The sequence below is a fragment of the Fukomys damarensis genome, unplaced genomic scaffold (genome assembly GCF_012274545.1).
Source record: "Fukomys damarensis isolate Sample0158 unplaced genomic scaffold, DMR_v1.0_HiC HiC_scaffold_23, whole genome shotgun sequence".
NCBI classification, from domain to species: Eukaryota; Metazoa; Chordata; class Mammalia; order Rodentia; family Bathyergidae; genus Fukomys; species Fukomys damarensis.
The window spans coordinates 34580637-34600990 of record NW_022900935.1 but is presented as its reverse complement, the minus strand read 5'-3'; the positions used below and the strand labels follow the sequence as shown (position 1 = coordinate 34600990).

General features: G+C 43.3%; 1 protein-coding gene across 10 annotated transcripts in view; it reads left to right on the top strand.

The window, feature by feature from the left end:
* Dab1 (DAB adaptor protein 1) overlaps positions 1-20354 on the top strand; it is a 768539-nt gene that overhangs the window by 617950 nt on the left and 130235 nt on the right. For all 10 annotated transcript variants that reach the window (XM_010603631.1, XM_010603632.1, XM_010603629.1 and 7 more), the window contains exons 4-5: positions 12063-12202; positions 19550-19648. In XM_010603631.1, coding sequence (XP_010601933.1) covers positions 12063-12202; positions 19550-19648 — 239 coding nt within the window. The remainder of the gene's footprint in view (positions 1-12062; positions 12203-19549; positions 19649-20354) is intronic.

The following is a 20354-nucleotide window of genomic DNA, read 5'->3' as shown; positions in this document are numbered from 1 at the left end:
TTCATCTTTTCATTATCTCACATTTTTTTCTTTTCCCTTTTTACTCTTCCCCTACCCATCCCACCTTCCCTACACCTTTAGCTCCTTTCTTCCCATTTCTAAATGTCAGTAATCTTATTAGAATCTTATGCATTGTTGCAGATTATTCACACCAGGGAAACTATTCAGTATTTACACATGTGTGACTTATTTATTTCACTTAGGAGTATATCTTCAATATGTATCCATTTTCCTATGAATGAATCTATTTTCTTGTTCTTTATGGCTGAGTAATATTCGATTTTATAGAAAAACCACATCTTCTTTATCCAGTTTCCAACGGATGGGCAAATGGGCTGTTTCCAAGATTTAGCTATTACAAACTGTGCTGCTGTAAACATGGGTGCACATACTTCTCTGTGATATGATTCTTTTAGTTCTCTTGGAAAGATACCCAGCAGAGGGATGGCTGGGTCAAATGGAACCCAAGCTCTTTGAGGTATCTCCATATTGATTTCCATAGTGGTTGCACCAGTCTGCACTCCCACCAACAATGGAGAAGGGTTCCTTTCTCCCCACAACCCCGCCAACATTTGTTATTGTGTGATTTCTTGATAGCAGCCATTCTTTGTGGGGTAAGGTGGAATCTCAGTGTTGTTTTCATCTGCATCTCTCGAATGACCAGTGATGTGGAACATTTTTCAAATATTTTCTTGCTGCTTTTACTTCTTTGTCTGAGAAATGTCTGTTCATTTCGGATGCCCATTTTTGAATCGGGTCTTTATATTTGGGGGGACTGATTGTTGAGTTCTTTATATATCCTTGATAATAGTCCTTTGTCTGAAGAACAGCTGGTAAAATTTTTTCCCACATTGTAGATTGTCTCTTAGTTCTGCTGATGGTTTCTTTTGAAGTACAGAAGCTTTTTAGTAAGATGAGATCCCAGTTGTTGATTCTATCTGCTAGTTCCCGTGCTACTGAGGATTTGTTCATAAAGTCTTTTCCTATACCAATGTCTTCCAGAGTTCTGCCTAACTTACCTTCCAGCAAGTTTAATGTTTCTGTTTTAATATTTAGATCTTTAATCCATTTGGATTTTAATTTAGTGCATGGCGAAAGATAAGGGTCTAATTTTAATCTATCATTGAAAAGTTTGAAGAGTAATGGTAGTAGTTCTTCTCTAAATGTCTTGTAAAATTCAGCAGTGAATCCATCAGGGCCTGGGCTTTTCTTTGTTGGTAAGTTTTTAATTACATTTTCAATTTCACTGATTGTGATTGGGGTGTTTAAAATGTTTTTATCTTCTTCGTTCAACTTTGGTAATTCATAAGTATCTAGAAATCTGTCCATTTCTTCTGTGTTTTCCATTTTATTAGAGTACAGGTTCTCAAAGTAGGTGGAACACCCCATTCTTAACAACACTCTTATTCCCAGACAACGCAAAAAAAAATCCCCCAAAAGCTGCAACCACTACTTTTAATGCAGTACAACTTGGCTATGGTTGGCTTGGGCTGCTGTAGCTCAATGTGAAATACATTATTGGAGGAGGAGAAAGGCAGTAAATATTTACTGGACAACTGCTACGTGCCTAGAGGTGTGCTGAAAGCTCAGGACACGGTGTTTTCTGTGATATTTGTAAATATCTAGAGAGGAGCGCGGGCCACCTGTTTTACAGGTGGAAGTCCTGATACTCAGAGGGGTTGCCCTCCTTAAGCTCTCCCACACTTAAGAAATATTATACTGCAATTTAATTGCAGCACCTTCTGACTTCAAAGGACAGCAGTGGAGCCCTCCCTAGAAGTGTGGCCTTATGCAGTGACTTTATTTCCCTGAGACTCACTTCCCTTCCCCACTGAATGGGTCGCAGTCCTTGCCTGCAAAGTCAGCGTGACATTTCAATATGACAGTCTAAGAAAACAGGACAAGTGTGCTCATTCTAATGTATCATCCACCTTTTCACAATTCTTTCCTACTTCTGGCCTCACTGTTAATCTTTGAATATTCAATATTCAAATATTCATATCTCGAATCCCTATCTCTTAATGTGATAGTATTTGAGGAGAGTACTTTGACTTATCATTACCTTTAAACAGGGACACAAGGGTGGGGTATTCAGGTCAGGATTAGTGGCCTTCTAAGTAGAAGGAGACCCAGAGCTTACACATGCTGTCTGCCTTGTGCACCTGCTCTCTTTATTTTCTCTCTTTCTCCTTTGTCCCATGCCCACATGCACAGAGAACAGGTCTTGTGAGCACAAGGTGAAACAGTGGTCATATGAGAGCCAGGAAGAAGGCTTTCACCAAGAGCAAGTCTGCTATCACCTTGACCTTGGGCTGTTTCCCAGAGATCAGAACCACAAGAAAGAGCTCTGTTGTTTGAGACACCCAGACTATGGTGTTTTATCATAGGAGACTGAGCTGGCAAGACACCCCCTTCAATGTTTAAGTGTCTAGGGCACAGACATGAATAGTCAGCTGGGTACAAGATGTGTGTCGGAGTTGCCCTCTATAACATGGAGAGATACTGTAACTGTCAGAGGTAGAATTCACAGCCAGACTGACCATATTCAGAAAAATAATACTTAAATTGGTTCTTATGTGGGTTTCTGCAGCTGTGCTCATTATAACCTCTGATGAGCAGTGGAGATAAAGAGAGAACAGTCTTGGGTGTGAAATGCCTTTTATTTGGCTATTAACAGTCTTTAGCAGCAGCCAGGAGTGGAAGGCTATTTATGACTCCAGCAGATTCTGTGGGTCGCCTGCTCCTGTCATAAAACATGCTAATTTGTTCATGCCTCCTTCAGATCTGGACTCGGGACAGAGGTGCTTGCGTGTATGGAAACTTCTGCAGGGTGACCTCCCATGTGGGACCTCCACATGGCAGTGCCTGCCGCTGTGAGACAGGAGCTTGGTGTACTTCCTGGTGGCATCATTGAGGCCTGCTTCCTCAGTGGTGCTGGAAGGGTTGGCCTGATTTACATTCAGAGGAGAGCCATTTCGCTGGCTAGGAGGTAAGCAAGCTGTGATGAGGTTAGGGGGTGTTTTCCCTAGTGGCATGGAGCAAAGTCAACACAGCAGCAATTATGGGTATGACATTTGCTTTGTCTCATTAGGGATTGTATTCCTTGAAGACTAAGTGAATCACCCAGGATGGATGAAGTAGAGTCTGCAAAAGGGGTTTTTAATGGCCCCTGAGAAACTTTCCCCCAGTGAGCCTGACTCCTGGAACCTACTGACTGCTTTAGAATAAACAAAGAAATTCACTTATTTCATTATTCAGCTGACCCGAACACTACAGTTTTCCACTATGCCAGGTACCATGCTAGGCCCAGGGGACACAGCTGGATGAATCGTCATACAGCACTAGCTCAGAGAAGGAGCACCAAACAAGAATACAAATCAAAGAACTGCTAGGATTCTCTGACAGATGCTGAGAGGGAACAAAGTTAAAAAAAAAATATGTATTTTCATGTGTTAGGAAAATGCCAAGCACTGGGGTTATAGTGAACTGATCCACCATAATCTTTGAGGGTGGCTGTTAAACAGATTGGTACAAATAAGAGTAAAGCATTGCAAGCGTGCAGAGGAATTATCAAAGTAATACTCTGGGAGCAGCCGTAAGAGGACCGACCAGATTGCCTTTGGAACAGAGGACCCAGTTGCAAACAGGGAGGGGTAAGGCAATGCATGACAGGACAGAGAGCATCTTCCAGGGCCAGAGAACTGCAGGTGCAGAAGGATAGAGCACAGTGTGTTTTTCTGACAAAATACCCAAGCTATTCAACTTGGCTCATAATTTCAGAGGTGTTAGTCCATGGTCAAGTTGCCCTGTTGCTTTGGGGCCTGTGGTGAGTGTCTGTATCAGGGGGATATGTGATAAGGAAACTTCCTCACCTCATGGAGGCTGGGAAGAGAGGAGAGAGGAAGAAACCAGCGTTCCATTATGCCCTTCAAGGGTACACCTCAATGGCCTAACTTCCTCTCCCTGAAGGTCCCCTTACCTCTCAACAGCATCAGATGGGACCATGTCTCTAATACACGGGTCTTGGGAGGCAGGGATGAGGGGCTGTCATGCTTTGTTGTGCTAACTTAAGAGTCCCACAAAGGTCACGTGTTGAAGGCTTGTTTGCTACCTTATGGCACTGTTAGGAGGAGGCAGAACCCTTAGGAAGTACAACCTGTGGAGCAAAATTAGCTCACCAGAGACCTAATTTGGTCATTGTTGCCCATTAGTGGGATATTGGGATCTTGGCCTCTTCCTCCTTTTGTCTTTGCTTCCTGGATGCAGGAGGTGAGTAGCTTTGCTCCACCATATGCTCCCTACCATGATGCTCTGCTCACTATAGACCCAAAAACAGTGAAGCCAAGTAGCCATAAACTGAAACCTCTGAAACCCTGGGTGACCATCAGCCTTTCTTCATTTTAAGGCGATTACCTCAGGCATTTTGTAACAAAAATGGAAAGCTGACTAACACCCACAACACATATTTACTCAGAGAGTAGTTTTTTAGAACATCTGAATGAGGGCCACAGGTCAACTGCGTGGAGAGCAGAGGGGCAGTGTGGTGCAAATTATATTGATGAGTTAAGTGGTAGCCTGATTCGGGGGACCCTGTAGAATATGTGAAGGGGATTAGTTTTAGATGACAGAGAGGAGACGAGAAGGGATGAGTGCTTTGTGAAGGGGAAAAATAAACTTCACAGCAGAAGGTTTAATCTGACTCTTCAAGTATTTGTTAGGCAATCAAGGCAGATTAGAGAAGACGAAGTAGCAAAGGCAAAGGGCATGGAGATACCTGACCTAGGGGGTGAAGTCTGAGGGAGAGGGAGCAGAAAGGAGGTGGGAGAATGAGAGGTAAGACAGCCCACAGCCCATAGCAGGCTGGGCAGAAGGTGCTGCTGGGAGGTCAGGTAGCACGTGATCAGATGGTATCTGGGGCCAATCCTAGGGGTGGTGCGGATTGGACGGTGACAGGGGAGGCACATCCGCTGCGACCTCTGGTGCCTTCAGACGTTCTTGAGAAGGTTTGTGCTGCCCGTGCCTTAAGACAGCAGGGGTCCTGCGATCCATTGCCAAAGCCAATATGGAAGAGTCCTAAAAACACACATTTTTTTACTACCATTGCTTTGCTGGGTCTCCCTGAGGACTTCCAAGTTGTGATTTCTCAGGCAGAGCAATCTGCAAGGAAACACTGGGAGTTGCAAATACCTGCTGGCTATGCAAGGTACAATGTGGGACAGGAGCGGAATGTAAGGCAGCTCATTATGTTTGGTTTGGAACTGAGAAGTTTTAAGAAAATTAAGGAATAATAACATAAATATGTAACTGTCGGGGGCACATGTATGGATTTCATTTAGAACTATATCTACTTTAGAGAGTTATGTTTCCAACAATTTTATTTATAATATATGCTGTTAAAGTAGCCCAAAGCTCCAGGTTTTGGGGCTTCAGGAATACCTGGCTTTAAATCCTGGCTCCAACACTGCCCTGGTTTATCATCTTAGGCAGCTGACCGCTCTGCATTTGTTTCCAGATGAAAACACAACCGCCTAAGGTCATCATAATGTAAGCCGTACTAGCTAAACTGTCCTAGAGTATCATGTGGTCTGGCTGTGGTGGAACTCTCTAGTTGTCAGCTGTAACCATCTTCAAAGATGATGAGCACTCAAGAGACACCTCAGAGACCATCTTCTCTCTGTGGTCACCCATGGGCCCCACTGAATCCAGGCCTCCTTGCTTTCTACTTTGCTTTTGCTGGGGCTGTGGTTTCTCGGCGACTGTGTAGCGCCTCCTAAACCCTGTATCCCCTCCTTGGCAATTTCATCCAGTGGTGGATTGCAAATTGACGTCTTTGATTACTTGGAGACTTTGGGATTAAGATCTCTGGCAGTGCATCTCCCTTAGATGCTGTTAATTACTCTTGTTCATGAAACAAGTTGTGCAGGTGTATTAGCATAGATGCTCAGACCACTCAGTGGAGGCCCTGAACCTCTAATTAGGTGGAGGGCAGTCATGAGGCAGTGTTCCCGCCCTGCTGGGCGCGCTATCCCCTGGACTCACACACCCCTCCAGCCACCAATGATAGCAAGTAGTATTTCTCTTTTAAGACACATTAAAAAGTATTCTCAGACCTTTAAGAAGGCAGAAGAATTGAAGTCTATGAGAATCCTCTTGCAGGCACGTTGTTACTAATCACCCTTTTCCTTTTGTCTCTTATTATCAATTTGAACACCCCAGTAGAAATTTTGCAGGTTTTCATTCTGAGAAATGGCAGCTTGAGAATTTCTATAACATCAAGTCGCTGTTCATTTATTCTTCACTGTGCTCTAGTGAACTTTGAGAGTTACTTAAGTAGGAATCACCTCACTCTGTGGGGCCTGCCCACTGGTGCAGAATCAAAGTGGATGGGATTTAGGGATCTGTTGCTGTTGAAATTGTTTTCATGGGTGATTTTCCATTACTGGGAAAGTCCATCAACTTATCCCCCAAAGTGCCAACTCCATGAATACTGGAATATTTCTATGCTTTATTCTATGCTGTATCTCTAATATTTCAGAGTATACTGTAAGTGAATAAATGGTGAAACAATCCATTAATGAATGGATTACACACTGAATAAATACACACTGAATAAATACACACTGAATAAATGGTGAAACAATCCATTAATGAGAGCCTTATATTTCCTTAAATGGTGATGTAATGTTGCATTTGCTCTAATCGTCACAACAAGCCTGGTCATTATAGCTTCAGGACCCAAAGAATGAAGACCAGGAGCTTTTTCCAAGCTCAGGATGTCCAGTTGCTCCCATCTCTGACAACATTGCTCTAGCACTGTGCTCCAGCACCCCGCTTTGCAAGAGCATTCATGGGCTCTGGTTCACCCAGAATAGTACAGTCACAAAGTGCAGAGTGGTATTTTTAACAGTTCCCTAGGTGATTCTCCGGGAAGGTAGGGCGCACAAACAGTCTACCCGACACCTACAGTTCTCCAGTTATCACCAGACTCTGCCCTCCAGAGAATTTATCCCTTTCACTTTTACTTCCTAGACTCTTGCATCCTCAAAAGCTTTCTCCTTTCTGAAGCTCTTACCAATTCTCTCCAAGAGGAAATAATGCTTCTTCCTCAGCTTTGTATGACATTCACAGCCCTGGTCACATTCTGTCAAATTGTGTGTGTGTTTACCCTGTGAGTCCCCTTCTGGAATGCAGCCTCCTCCAGACAGGAGAAGAGGAGACTTCTTTCTCTTGGGTGCCACCTGCAGCATGCCCATGCCCAAACAGAGGCCCCATGCATGGTGATGGTATAACTAGGACTACTGTACAAGTTATCATCTGAGCTGGATGCTTTCTAGAGTAAGGAATAGTCCTGATGACAACTGTGCTGAGACAACAGGTGTAAACTGGGGACGGTCCCAGACAACCTGGAAATGTGATCACCTAAGTGGCAATGGCCAACACTGGCAGGGCTTATTCTGTTCCTCCCTGGCCCATGTCCTTTCTTCAGTCTTCACAGTGACCCCACAGGGGCGCACTTGTTATCTGCACTAAATGCCTGCCAGGGTGCCATCATCTATGAAGGGACTTACAAGGTGATACTGTTTAGGAAGTGGCTGAGAAAGCTGGCAGCTAAACTCAAGACCTCTGACCCCAGAGCTCAGGTTTTAGACCCTTAGTCCCTGTTGTCCCCTAATGGAAGCACTCAGGCCTGAGAGTAGGACAGTGTGAGTTACTATCCCAGCTCAACAGAATAACTTCAGTTGCCTCTCTGTCTTTAGTATCTTTGAACAATGGTTTCTATTTCCAGGAACCTAGGGAGGTTAAATGAGCTAAGGTGTGAGAAGACTGGGCATGCAAACTTGTAAAATCCTCAGACATGTGCAGGTTTCCTCGGCTCTGAAGGACATCTACTTGATGACTGTGGCACAAAGGAAAAAGTGTGATCTACCTTAACAGAATGCAGGGTGAGGTCCAGAAAGCCCCATCACCTCATGGCTAAGACTTTGCCATTTTTCACATGACGTGGCTTCAGGCTGAGGCTCTGGGATTTAAATAGCCATTGCTCCAAAGATGATATGCAAAGGGGCAATGAGCACATGAAAAACTGCTGGGCATCGTTCTCTTAGGAAAATGCCCATCAAAACTGCAGGGAAATTTCATTGAGTGCTCAGAGGATGGCTAAAGTAAGACAATCACAATGTGATGGGAAGGACATCTGGTAAAGAAACTGGAACCCTTTGTGGTTTGCTACAGGTTAAACAATCCCTCTCCAAGGCATAATACTCAGAGATTCAAAAACAAACATCCACACAAAACCTTGTACACAGATGTTTGAAACAGCGTTATCCATAGTAGTTAAAAAAGTGGAAACAACCTAAGTGTCCATCAACTGAGGTGGTATAACCACACAGTGGAATAGTGTTCAGCGGAAAGAAAAGGTATAAATTACTGGAAATGCTGTCAATGTAAGAGAAATCAGACACAGAAGTCCATGCACTGTAAGACTCCACTGATACCAAGTGCTGCTGCAGACAGATCTATAGAGAAGGAAAGGGATTACTGGGTGCATTGCACTGGAAGGAACAGGGGCAGAGGTGGGGCTGGTCCATGACAGGGAATACTTTTGGAGACATAAAAATTATTGTGAAATTACTGTAAGGTAGTACAGGTGGTGTGATTGTACTAAAGCCTGTGAATTGTGTACTTTAAAGAGGGGAATGTTACAGTAGGTGAATCACCTCTCAGTAAAGCAGTTCTAAAATCTGGGGGCTCTGCTGTTGACTTTTTCCACCAGTGTTGTCTTATATAAGGAGGTGGCCATTACAGTGTCTTGGGAACCCCAGGCAGCAGAAGTGGCACCGTGTGACATTCTCTGCACAGTGACTGGTATTGCAAGTATAACAACAAGCAGCAACCACACTGATGGTTTCCTTAAACACGCCGATTTTCTCTTGTCCCTCCTGAAGCATAAAGTCAGTGGCGCTTTCTCAGTTGACTGGGATGTGTGATAGGTTCGGATGCATGAAGACTGACCCTGTGGCCACACCCTCCTTTGCGTGTGCTTCTGGTGACAGTACAGCAATATGGCTCCGATATCTGTTAATTATTTCTCACCAATATAACTGGGACCTTGCTCAAGGTGTGCTCGTGAAAAATTGCCCTTTTAATGGTGGAACGTTTAATGAGAAACTGGATTATCTACTACATAAGTGCCCTTCATACAAATTAGCTTGGCCCTGGGTCCCAATCTAAATTGGACTTGCTACTTTTCTAGCAATGGCCTAATATTTTCTTATTAATCTTTGCCCTTGTTCACCTGATCTGGCTCTGCCTCCTCCTAGAATCTCCTTCCTCAGTAGTGCTCTGCCCTGACACATCTATAGCTGTCTTAGCGCTTCACTCGTAGATATGTGTTTGGACGTGATTGGTTGCTAAAAGCTGGTATTTCCACTCTCAGGCTGCCTCATCATCCCCAGTGGAGCCATCATGCCACTAGTGTATTTATATTTAACAACAACAGAATTGGGTCAGGTGAGTTTTGGTGAAGTTGGGGCTTTACAGAAAAGCCAAATAGATGAGGAACTTTTAGTCACAGTGCCTAAAAAGATGGCTTTGAAAACACAGGGAATAGGCAAACTTTAAGCCTTGGCCCCAGACACGTCCAGGTCGGGTCCTACTGTTTTGAGTTTGGACAAGTTACACAGCCTCTCAGATCCTCACTTTCACTGCTTGTCTGGAAAATCTGCCTGATGGCACCTTCCTCTAGCGTTTTCTTCCAGGGCTGAACAAGTTGATACGTGCCATGTGCTGGGTGATAAAGGCTGCCTGGAAATGTTATTACAATTTGAGGGTGGTGTGGTCCCACTAGTAAAAGGGGGTCATCAGGGCTGAAACGGTCTCATGTATTGTAGAAACAAAAATGGTATTTGAGATAGAGCAAGATGACCTCAGACCAGGTAGGTGTAGGTGGCCCAGGAATATGTGTGGAAGGCAGGAAGAGGGGGCCATGGCACCATGGGGCCTGCTGCTTAACTAGACATCCACAGAAAGTAAATCATGACGGATGCGCTCAGCCTGAGTCTCTGACATCTGCCCTCCCAAAATTTTCACCTTCGTTATAGTCTCTGACTAATCATCTCTGTGTTCTGTTCGCTGTGTGGAACACTTTCAAAGGCTTTGAAATGCTAGGCCTGAGAGGGTGCAGTGGATAAAAATGATACCTAGGAGTTAGGGACCACATGTCCAGACCTGGCCTGCAGACACCCCTCCTCTGTGTCTGCCTTTCTCCAGCAGTGTGACTCCCACAGGGCTGATCATAGAGATTACAGCCACCATGTCCACAGAGCTTACCAGGAGAATGAATGCATGATTCACATGCAGTCATTGAAGTTACTAACCACAGGGTACGAATTCAGTGAGGTAGTTACTCAGTCCTTCTCCAGAGAAGGGACTAAAGTTCAGACAGGCGACTTAGAGGGGAAACCTTCTTACACGTGCAGAATAATGCACTCTACATTCTTATTCGCAGTCACCAAACTGGGTCTTCTAGGGACACAGATTTGTGTCTTCCTCATGTGTTGCCAGTGAGTAATAGCATTTGGCACAAGAAGAGACACTCAGGAAGGGATGAACACATAAGTGAACGAAGTGAAAATCATATTTTGTCAAAGAAAGGAAAAACACTGTGTTACGGCTTGCTATTGTCATTGCTTTTTGTTTTTGTTTGGTTTGGGGGCTTTTTAATTTCTGTTTTAAGCATGTGCTCAGATGATTCTCAACCTCACATTCTAGAAATGCCGTGGTTTGCACAGAACACAGGGTAGGTGGAGAGAATTGGGAACATTGGCTTTGATAAGTGGAGCCCTGAATTTCTGACCACAGGGAGAAGCATAAGAAAGGAAGAATCAGGACTGGGGCTAATGATACCACTGGAGCCAGTTATCAGCCCTGGGGCTCCAGGTTTTAGGAATCAGGGTTGCAAAATGCAGACCTCTGACTAGCAAAGTGTGGTGAGGTGAGAGTGGCTTGAATTCCTGTGTCCTTTCTGTTTCTAACTCCAACCTTAGAGGAGCTGCCTGAATTCCATGACTGTCTTCATCTTTGGAAAGTGAAAATGATTTGGTTATCATGAAGCATGCATTTAAGGCTTACAACACATCTGTCATGAAGCAATTTCCCAGGTCGTGGTCCTTGCTTCCTGTGGGTGTGTGTGAAACCCCAGGCTGAAGTCTCTTAGCAAAATATAACGGTGATAATTGTTGAGAGAGCCTGTAGCAAGATGTGGGTGCCCAACACCAAGTAGCATGGAAGCCTAATTCTTTACATGTATAGTTAGCAGCATAGATACCATAGGACCACGTTCTGATCACTGTCCTGGGTCGTTCCACGAAGTAAAGTTATCATGCTGAGGTTCCACTACAGAGCAACCATGGAATTGAACATAATGAGGGCCTTAGACGTTGGCCAGACAACAGTTAAATGCTGGAAATACCGAACACTCAGTGCTGGTCATGTTCCTGCAAGATTTTTGGACATACACTTGTTGTAGGTGCTTATCACTGGTTGAGTACCTGCTGTATATCAAACACAAAATCAAATGCTGTATACATATTATCTGGTTTATTTATCATAACACCCCACTGGGGTAGGTGTTTTGTTTTGTGTTTTTGGTACTGTGAGTCAAACTGGGATCTTGCACTTTTTGGTCAGGTGCTGCACCACTGAGCCACATCCCCAGCCCTTTGGGGTGGTTATTTTTAACTTTTTTCTGCAGGGGAAGATACTGGGGATCAAACTCAGGACCTTGCGCTTGCAAGGCAGGCACAGTGTTGCTGAGCTAAATTCCTGGCCCCTTTAACTTTCTTTCTACCTAAATAAACTGAGACTTGGAGAGAAGCAATTAACCTCAAGATTTAAGTGGATAGAGCCACAGTTTGCATCTAGGAATATTACTTTTTTTTTTTCTCCTGTGCCCAGTGACTTGCTTTTATGGGAATATAGATGAAACCAGAGTGAACCTTGGAGTGTTGGATTCCTTCCAGCAACCTTGTGTCTAAATCTACCTTTTTTGTGTGTGTTTCCAGGTCAGGATCGCAGTGAAGCCACTTTGATAAAGAGGTTCAAAGGTGAAGGGGTCCGGTACAAAGCCAAACTGATCGGGATTGATGAAGTTTCCGCAGCTCGGGGAGACAAGTTATGTCAAGATTCCATGATGAAACTCAAGGTGCTGTGCATGCATTTCCTTATAAAAATATCTCTGGTTTAATGTGATGAAGGGAGAGAGGTGATTGCAACTTTTATATAAATAACCTTTATCTATTTACTGGTAAATCGCTTGGTTCATGGTTGAGTCACCTTATTTACTCCTTGGAAAAAGAATCAGCAGTGGAACAAATCTTAATTGAGCAGACCCTGTATTGAGGTACTTTGTTAGGTCTTGTTTTATATTTTTTTCTACTGTCTCATCTTTAATTTAACTTTATTGTGTGACCCCTTTAAAAAACAAAAATACAAAATTATTAACTTGTTTAGACCTGAACATTTTATGCATTTTTTGTCACTGTGCTTTTTGAGTAAATTTTGTGTATTTTGTTATATGGTAAAAGATGTTAAAGTGTAAGCTGATTTTTATTCATTTTTGTAATTTGTATAAGTACACTCCAAACACTTAAAAATGAAGAAAAAATAATATTTTAAGGTAATATGTTGGGATTCTGGGATAATACAAAGACATTTGTGATGTCTGTAAATGCTGTAACGAAAGAAGCCTTTTCACTGAAAATCTTAAATTGGAAAATTTGTAAATATAAAAAGAACATATTATTTTACTTAAAAACCCTAAAATAGCTACAAAAATTCTGTTTGGTCCCATATTTTTATTTCCATATATTTTAAGTGATTTTAAAATAGTAGAAAAGCAAATGATTTAGTAAGAAGACTGAAAGTATTTTACACATTTAAATCATGTCTGGTGTGTTTTGCTCATTGTAAAGTTAACTCATTCATTACAAATTATTTTCAAAATATAGAGAAGTATAAGGAGGAAAACTGAAATAACCCAAAATATCACAACGAAAATCAATGTCAATGTTTTGTGTATAATCTACACTCGCCCAAGGGATGACCAAAATGTATGGTGAATGTTTGCACAAAGCAATTTATTACAGTAAAAAACACAATGCCTTGCATTCCCCTCAAATACTCTTCTTCCCTTCAAACACACTTATCCTATTATTCTTGCCACTTTCTTTCTTTGTTTGTTTGTTTGGTTGTTTTTTTGGGTGTTTTGTTTTGTTTTTGAGACAGGGTCTCACTATGTAGTTGAGACTGACCTGGAACTCACTGTGTAGCCCAGGTTGGTCTTGAACTCACAGTGATCCTCCTGCCTCAGCCTCCCGAGTGCTAGGATTACAGGCACGTGCCACAATGCCCAGATATTCTTGCCACTTTCTGAGGCAGTACTAGAAGTCCTCTTTCTGAGTATCTTTATTTTACTACATGTGATAAAAAATAGGGGGAACACTGCTGCGAACTGGCATCCAAAGAAAAGGTGGCTTGTAAAAACACTGAGGTGTGTCTTCATGCCCCTTCTTTGCTGGATCTGGTGACTTGTGGCCCTTCCCCAAAGTCAAAATGACCACAAAAGATAAACCTTTTGAATCAATTCAGGATACTGATGGAACCCTGACACTGCGACTAAAGACACTCACCAGAGAGGATTCCAGAACTGCTTCAGAAAGGGGCAGGAGCGGTGGGAGAAGTGTGTTCCGAGTTGGAGGAGGGACTTTGGGGCAAGGGTTAAATTCAGACATTCACTGTTATTTTAGATCATATCTCGTGTGTAAGAACACTGGGATTATCTCTTACATGGTTTGGTAACCATGGGTTTGTCTTTCTTTCCTAATCTAATACTTACGTGAGTATTTTTCATATCTTTAAATAGTCCATAAAGATACAACGTGGCAGTGAAATACTTTTGAGTTATAAGAAACAGAAAATAACACCACTCCTGGCCTAGTGCCTAGTAATAGTAAATGAGATAAAATCTGGAAAGCACTCTCTGCATCATCTTTCTCTTCATTGATGCTTAATCAGCCACAGCGATTATTTTTGTTTGTGCTGTTTTTTAGCAGTGTAATGTGTATAGCAAATGTGAAGCTTCCCTGTAGTAATGACTCAAACAATCAGGATTTTTAAAAAGTTTTCTTTACTATTCTATATGCATTACCTTCTCTTTGTGTTTTAAGCAGTAAGGAAAACAAATTTTATTGTAATAGTTATGTATCTAGTAGAAGGTATAAAATGTATAAAAATGGTGATCTCACAGATCATCACCTTGAAAAGGGCAAATACACCTTTCTAAAACAATTAAGCAGTGCTCTTAGTTTAAAGACTGTCCAATACTGAACACTCTTTTAAGTTCAAACATGAATGCTAAATAGATGAAGCAATTAGACCAGAAGAATTCTAAAGTACAGTTTTACAACTGATAAATGCTGGCCCGGAGGGCAGAGCTTAGATGCATCCTTGCATGACACAGGTTATGTCGCTTGTTTTGTGAGAGTTTGATGACCACAGTCGTCCTGATCCCCCCAACCCCTTCGCTGCCCCACAGTAGACCTCGTAACTGTAGCATCAGATCAGAATGCAGCCTGTCCACAAGCAGGCAAATCATGCTGAGAGAAGCCCGAAGAGATGAGTCTCTTGTGTACAACTTCTTCACACTCCTGTGTCAAATAGAGCTACACCTGCCAACCTAAAGGACCTAGGGACAGGCAAGAATGAAGGCCTAAATCCTGATTCTTGCTGAAGTTCCTCCTGTTGTATAAGAAGGCAGGCAAATAAATGGAGATTTGCTCCTCATGATGCTTAATTAAAAGACATCAAGGAAATGTTGCCACTGAACCTTCCAGTTACACAGACCTGACTCTCACAAGTCTGCTGAGGAGGAGAGAGGATCGTGTGCACCTGCCACTGATGCCACAGAGCGCCTGATGGCCCCCTGCCTTCATGGGTGCACCAAGGTCTTAGTGGATATGAGGCTTCTTGTCCCTGAAAAATCTCCCTCAGGATGAACATTGGGCCAGGCGAGATGGATGAAGCCTGGCAAACTGCCAACCTTTTGTATGCATGCTTGTGTGTGTGTGTGTGTGTGTGTGTGTGTGTGTGTGTGTGTGTGTGAGAGAGAGAGAGAGAGAGAGAGAGAGAGAGAGAGGCCTGTGGTGAAAGTTCCACCCATCACCCCTCAGAACCACAAGTTCTCCAAAGCCCTGTGAGTTTGTCCTGCCATAACGCTCCTGTCAGATGCACTGAACTTGTTGAGGGGTCTTCAGTCCCAGACAGTTGTGTGTCATTATTTGCAAGGTACTGAGAAGAATGTTGACATTTCAGCTCCCAGTGGTTTTTCTTTAAGGAACACAGAAACATAAATGATTGATTCTCTATTTGGCCACCTGCCTGGAAATGTAAGAGACAGAGAAGAAGAAAATGCCTCTTAGCCTTGAAGAGGCTGTCTTACTCAGATAGTGGTGTATGAGAAATTTTGAAAAGCAGTTTTCCAGTGCTAGACTTTCTGAAGCGGGTTAATGTTCCTGCTTTAAAGAATTTTCTCTTGAATTACAAAGGTTTGGGGGGGTTGGTTCATAGTTTATGTGTGAGTGGCCCCATTGCCTGTCTACCTGCCAAGTCATCGTCATCATCATCATCATCATCATCATCATCATCATCACCATCACAATTCAATTTGCAGTGAGAAAAGCACTTTAATGTCTGTTTGCATCTTATGAGTTAGGTATTAGCCTCCCTGTTTCATAAGTGAAAATCTGAGTTCAGTGAAGTTAAAGCATTTACCATGCAGTATTCATTTAATGTGAAAGACTCAAGAGTTCAAACCTCGATCTCCAGAGGCCCAGTGTTTCACAAAACATCCTTTTGCAGTTAATTGTATTCTGTTTTGTATTTGCATGTACTTTATCATAATTTCCCAACTTACTGTAATATCCTGCCATGAAGTTACTATCAAATAGCCACACATTAGTGCTCTCTAAAATAGTTACCTTTCAGTGGCACTGAATGAAATGCTAGTGGTTAAAGACAGAGAGAATGAGATTTCTCAGACAGTACCTGGAGTCTTGTATAGATACTTGGTGTATTACCCAGCTTTCCTGATGCATGTACAAGATAACCAGTATCTGCAATTTAAAGGAGGAAAGGTTTGATTTGACTCACAGTTTCAGAAGGTTCAGTCCATGGTTGGCTGGCTCCAAAGCAGAAACATCATGGTAAAAGGGTTTGGTGGAGGAGAGCTGCTCCCCTCATGGCAACCAGAGGAAGAGCAGGATAGAAAGGGTGGCAGCCAGGAAAGACACAGGAGCCAAATCTAGACCCAAGGTCATGCCTCTGTGAACTACCCAAAAACATCCAAAAATGTGTCTTACAAAGTCCCTAGGTGACTCCCAAGCCAACCAAGATGAAAATTAAACTTGACTATCACACTGAGAGTGTTGGTCAGGGCCTGATAGACACAGAATCAATCCTCCCTAAAGAGGTCAGATGAGGACACTTTAACAAAGAGGACGCTGTCAAAGGTAGGCAGTGCTAAGGTGGCAAACAAGGGTATTAAAGCACTTAGTTTAGCATCCATGAGATTCTGTTAGCCCACCAGGAAAAGATTTATTTATTGTATGCCAGCAAAGGCAGTATAGATGAGCGGGGGGAAAAGTCAACCACCACAGAGATAGATCAATGGTGAGACAGAAGTAAAGAAAATTCCCCTGACATTTCCTTCCTACCACCCTCTTTTCTTCTGCCTGTGTCTGGGATAGTGAAACCCACTAGAAGCCAGGGGAATGAAGGCCAGGACCCAGGGAGCACAGTCTGCAGTGATTCTGGGGGCATAAAACAGGACAGAGAAAGATGTTTGTGTTCCCTTTTTAAACTAGGAGATGTGCAATTTAGAATGGAGTTTTCCCCGCTAAGACCATAAAGCTATTAAGTAGCAGACTGAGAACAGAGATCGAGCTGATTACACAGAGCTTTCTGGACTGGCATCCTAAAGTCTCCTGTCTTCATATTTACACTTGTGCTTTATGTGTGCCATGGCGATCACGGTTATAGCATCCTGTGCATGCTTCATGCTCTGAGTCTTCTCAAAGTCCTTTCCTGTGGGTCATCTTAACTGATTCTCATAGCTCTCCTTGAGCCAGACAGGGTAGTATATTAATTCTTGCTGGCCTGCCTGACGTATTCTGTAAATGCAGACTCCTCCACTGAGACACTGCCCACCTGTGACTCCCTTAGGCTTAGTGTCTAGTTGACACTACCATGTGCCAAGAGGTATCACTAGTTGATGTTGCAGAAAGACTGAGCCAGGGACTATGAGGACACTCTTGGAGGTGGAAACATTAAAGCTGCTACTCCTAGCCAAAGGTACAGCCCTGTCTCTGATGTGCCCTGGGATGTCCCCTCCCAGGGGGAATTAAGAAGAAGGGACCCCATTTTCCTCTGATTCAGTCCTTCTAGTACTTTCCTTCCCCATGAGGGAGCTCTTTTAGTCCATTTGTGCTACTATCATAAAATACCAGTGCTGGGTAATTTAAGAAGAACAGGAACTTACTTCCTTACAGGTCTGGTTGCTGGGAAGTCCAAGATGAAGGTGCTGGTAGGGTCATTGTTGGTGAGGGTCCAGTCTCTCTGCTACCAAGATGGTCAGTTCTCGGGAGGAAACGAGTGACTCCTCTGTCCTCCTGTGGCAGAAAAAGAAATAGCAAAAGAAGAACAAATATCCTTTTTCTCAAGTATTTTTCTGAAGACTCCAGTCCCATCTATGAGAGCTTTGTCATTGTGACTTCATCTCCTCCCAAAGGCCCTGCCTCTAAATCCTGTCTCCTTGGCAACTAAATCTCAACCAATGGCTCTGAAAGAAGATATTCAGAGTATAGCAAAGGGTTACTTACTCTGACTGGAATCCTGAGGTTGAAGGTTGGGGTGAGGTGAAGAGGTGCAGCACATGTCATTTTATTCAAATCTGCCCAAGAACACAGATTTTAATGTCCATCTTTCCTGAGTTTGGCATCTGACCTTTCATCTCAGTTACTATCCAGATGAGGGAAGTTTAGCTCAGAAAGGTTGCACTCTCAGCACTGGGCCCATTAAAAGAATAAAACAGAGTTCTAGTCACAGCTGAGCTTTCATTCTGTCGGCAAAGGAGGCCAGTGCATATGTATGTGAGATGTGCAGCAGTAGTCAGCGAGTGAGGGCCGGCTGTGTCATTTGAAGGAGTCAGAGGGAGTGGTTGACCTGAAGTAGGAGTTACTTCTGGGATTCCAAAGATAACCACTGATCATCCCTCTGTGTTCCTTCAAGGCATCCACAGTGAGCTAAAAAGCAAGTTGCAAATTGAAGTATCTAGAAACCATGAAGGAGAGGGGGTGTGGGGGAGATGACAGAGGCAAAGCACTTTGGTTTGAGCGTGTGTCCCTGTCTGTCTGTGCGCTTGTGGCATCGGTCAGCACAGGGGTCTCGTGTGGAGGTGCGACAGTCCTGAGCTGCAAGAGAAACCATAGATATAAGTTGCAAGGAGAGAGAATCTGGCTCCTCGGAAAACAGACACAAAGTACAGACCAGTAATTGTGAACAGCCCAGGGACATTGGAGGGCTGAGTCTTGGTCTCAGCTCTTTCACCAGTTCTTTGAGCCATCTCAGAACTGTCCACCTCATTTCAGAATATTATTTTTTCTCACCCTTATTTGGGAAACTAGAATCTGTTCACTGCAGAGGATGTTTGCTTGTTTGTTGACTGTAACATTCTGTAGGTGTGTGAGTAAAATGTTCTTGAGAATTAATTGGTGAGTTATAAAGGGGTCTGTTTCCAAGAAGAACCTGGACCTCCAACTGTAATGGAATGCATTCATTACTAGAAACTTGTCTCTATTATACCACCATAGTACCTAGCAGGCATTGGGCTAGGTGCTTTACATAAATTTTCAATGGATTCTCTCAACCATGCAAAAAAAGTATTTAAACTTGGGGAGTGGAACTAAAAGGATAAGCAGTTTGTCCATGATTTTGCAGAACCAGGAGCATAATCAGATATTCTGACTCAAAGAGTATTTCCAACACCCAAAGTGTGGACAGTCAGTCAACTTCAGAAGCCTGTCCCTTCCCTGTGTCTGTGGTCACACCTGCTGCCCTCTACTACCTGCCACTGCCCCAAACCTTGCCCAGTGCCATGAGAGCTGAGAGTGGGCTTCATCTTGCAGACTGTGGAGGAGAACAGTGAGGAGGGGCTGGGAGCCTCCATATGCAGAGTGCAGAGTGGGCAGCAGCCCCTGGTTCAGATTCCCGGAAATGCCTTGCTCCTTTCAGCGTGCACAGGCAGGGAAAGAACAATGAGTGAGGGGTACTGTATCCCTTCCAGATGCAAGCATGTTGTGTGGCAAAACCGGAAGGGCAAAGGAAAGGCATACACATGATTAGTGACATTAGTTGACGATACCTGACATGCTTTTGTGACCACAGGGAATTTTCAACTGAAGACACTAAAGTAAAAACATGTCCTTCCTTTCAACAGGGTGTTGTTGCTGGCGCTCGTTCCAAAGGAGAACACAAACAGAAAATCTTTTTAACCATCTCCTTTGGAGGAATCAAAATCTTTGATGAAAAGACAGGGGTAAGTAAAAGAATCACCCGGCAGTGTGAAATTAAACCCATTGACAGATGTGGCCTTGAAGCCTCTACTCGCTGTGTAGGAATATCAAACAAGCATAAAAACACATAAAGCAACTGACGCACTCAATCAACTGTGATTGTCCGTCAAAGCAAGTCTCTTGTGACTTGGCCACAGTGTGACTGTATTGTGCTCCTCATAGTGTAATTGTGATATAAGTGCCACATCAACCTGGTGATCTAATGGGAGATTGATGGGCCTTGAAGAGCAGTGGTGTTGTGACAATTTAAGTTACATTTCTTGGTGTGCTAGCAACTTTGATGATATGCTTCCCGCAAGGGGACACAACACACATAGGACTTTGAGCTCGGCCAAAGCATCCATACCCTCTTGAGTGTAACCTGTAGCACGTTGCAGTTGCTGTAATAAAAAAGAATAAATAGAGTTCTCAATCATTAAAAAATCCATCTCTGTACAAGCAAGAAATGTAAGGGCTGATGTGTTTGTTGAACCCACCAAAGAAATGGTTTGTGTTTTCATCAGCTTCACTTCTGTGAGTAACCCCAGTCTCACGCCCAGAGCTTGCCTGACACTGTTAGAGAGGGTCTTACTCATTGGTGGTAGGGAAAAATGAAAAAAAACTTCGATGATGTTGGGCTGAGAAAGGGAGGCTCCAATGGATACATTTTTCCTCTTATTTCTTCCATGC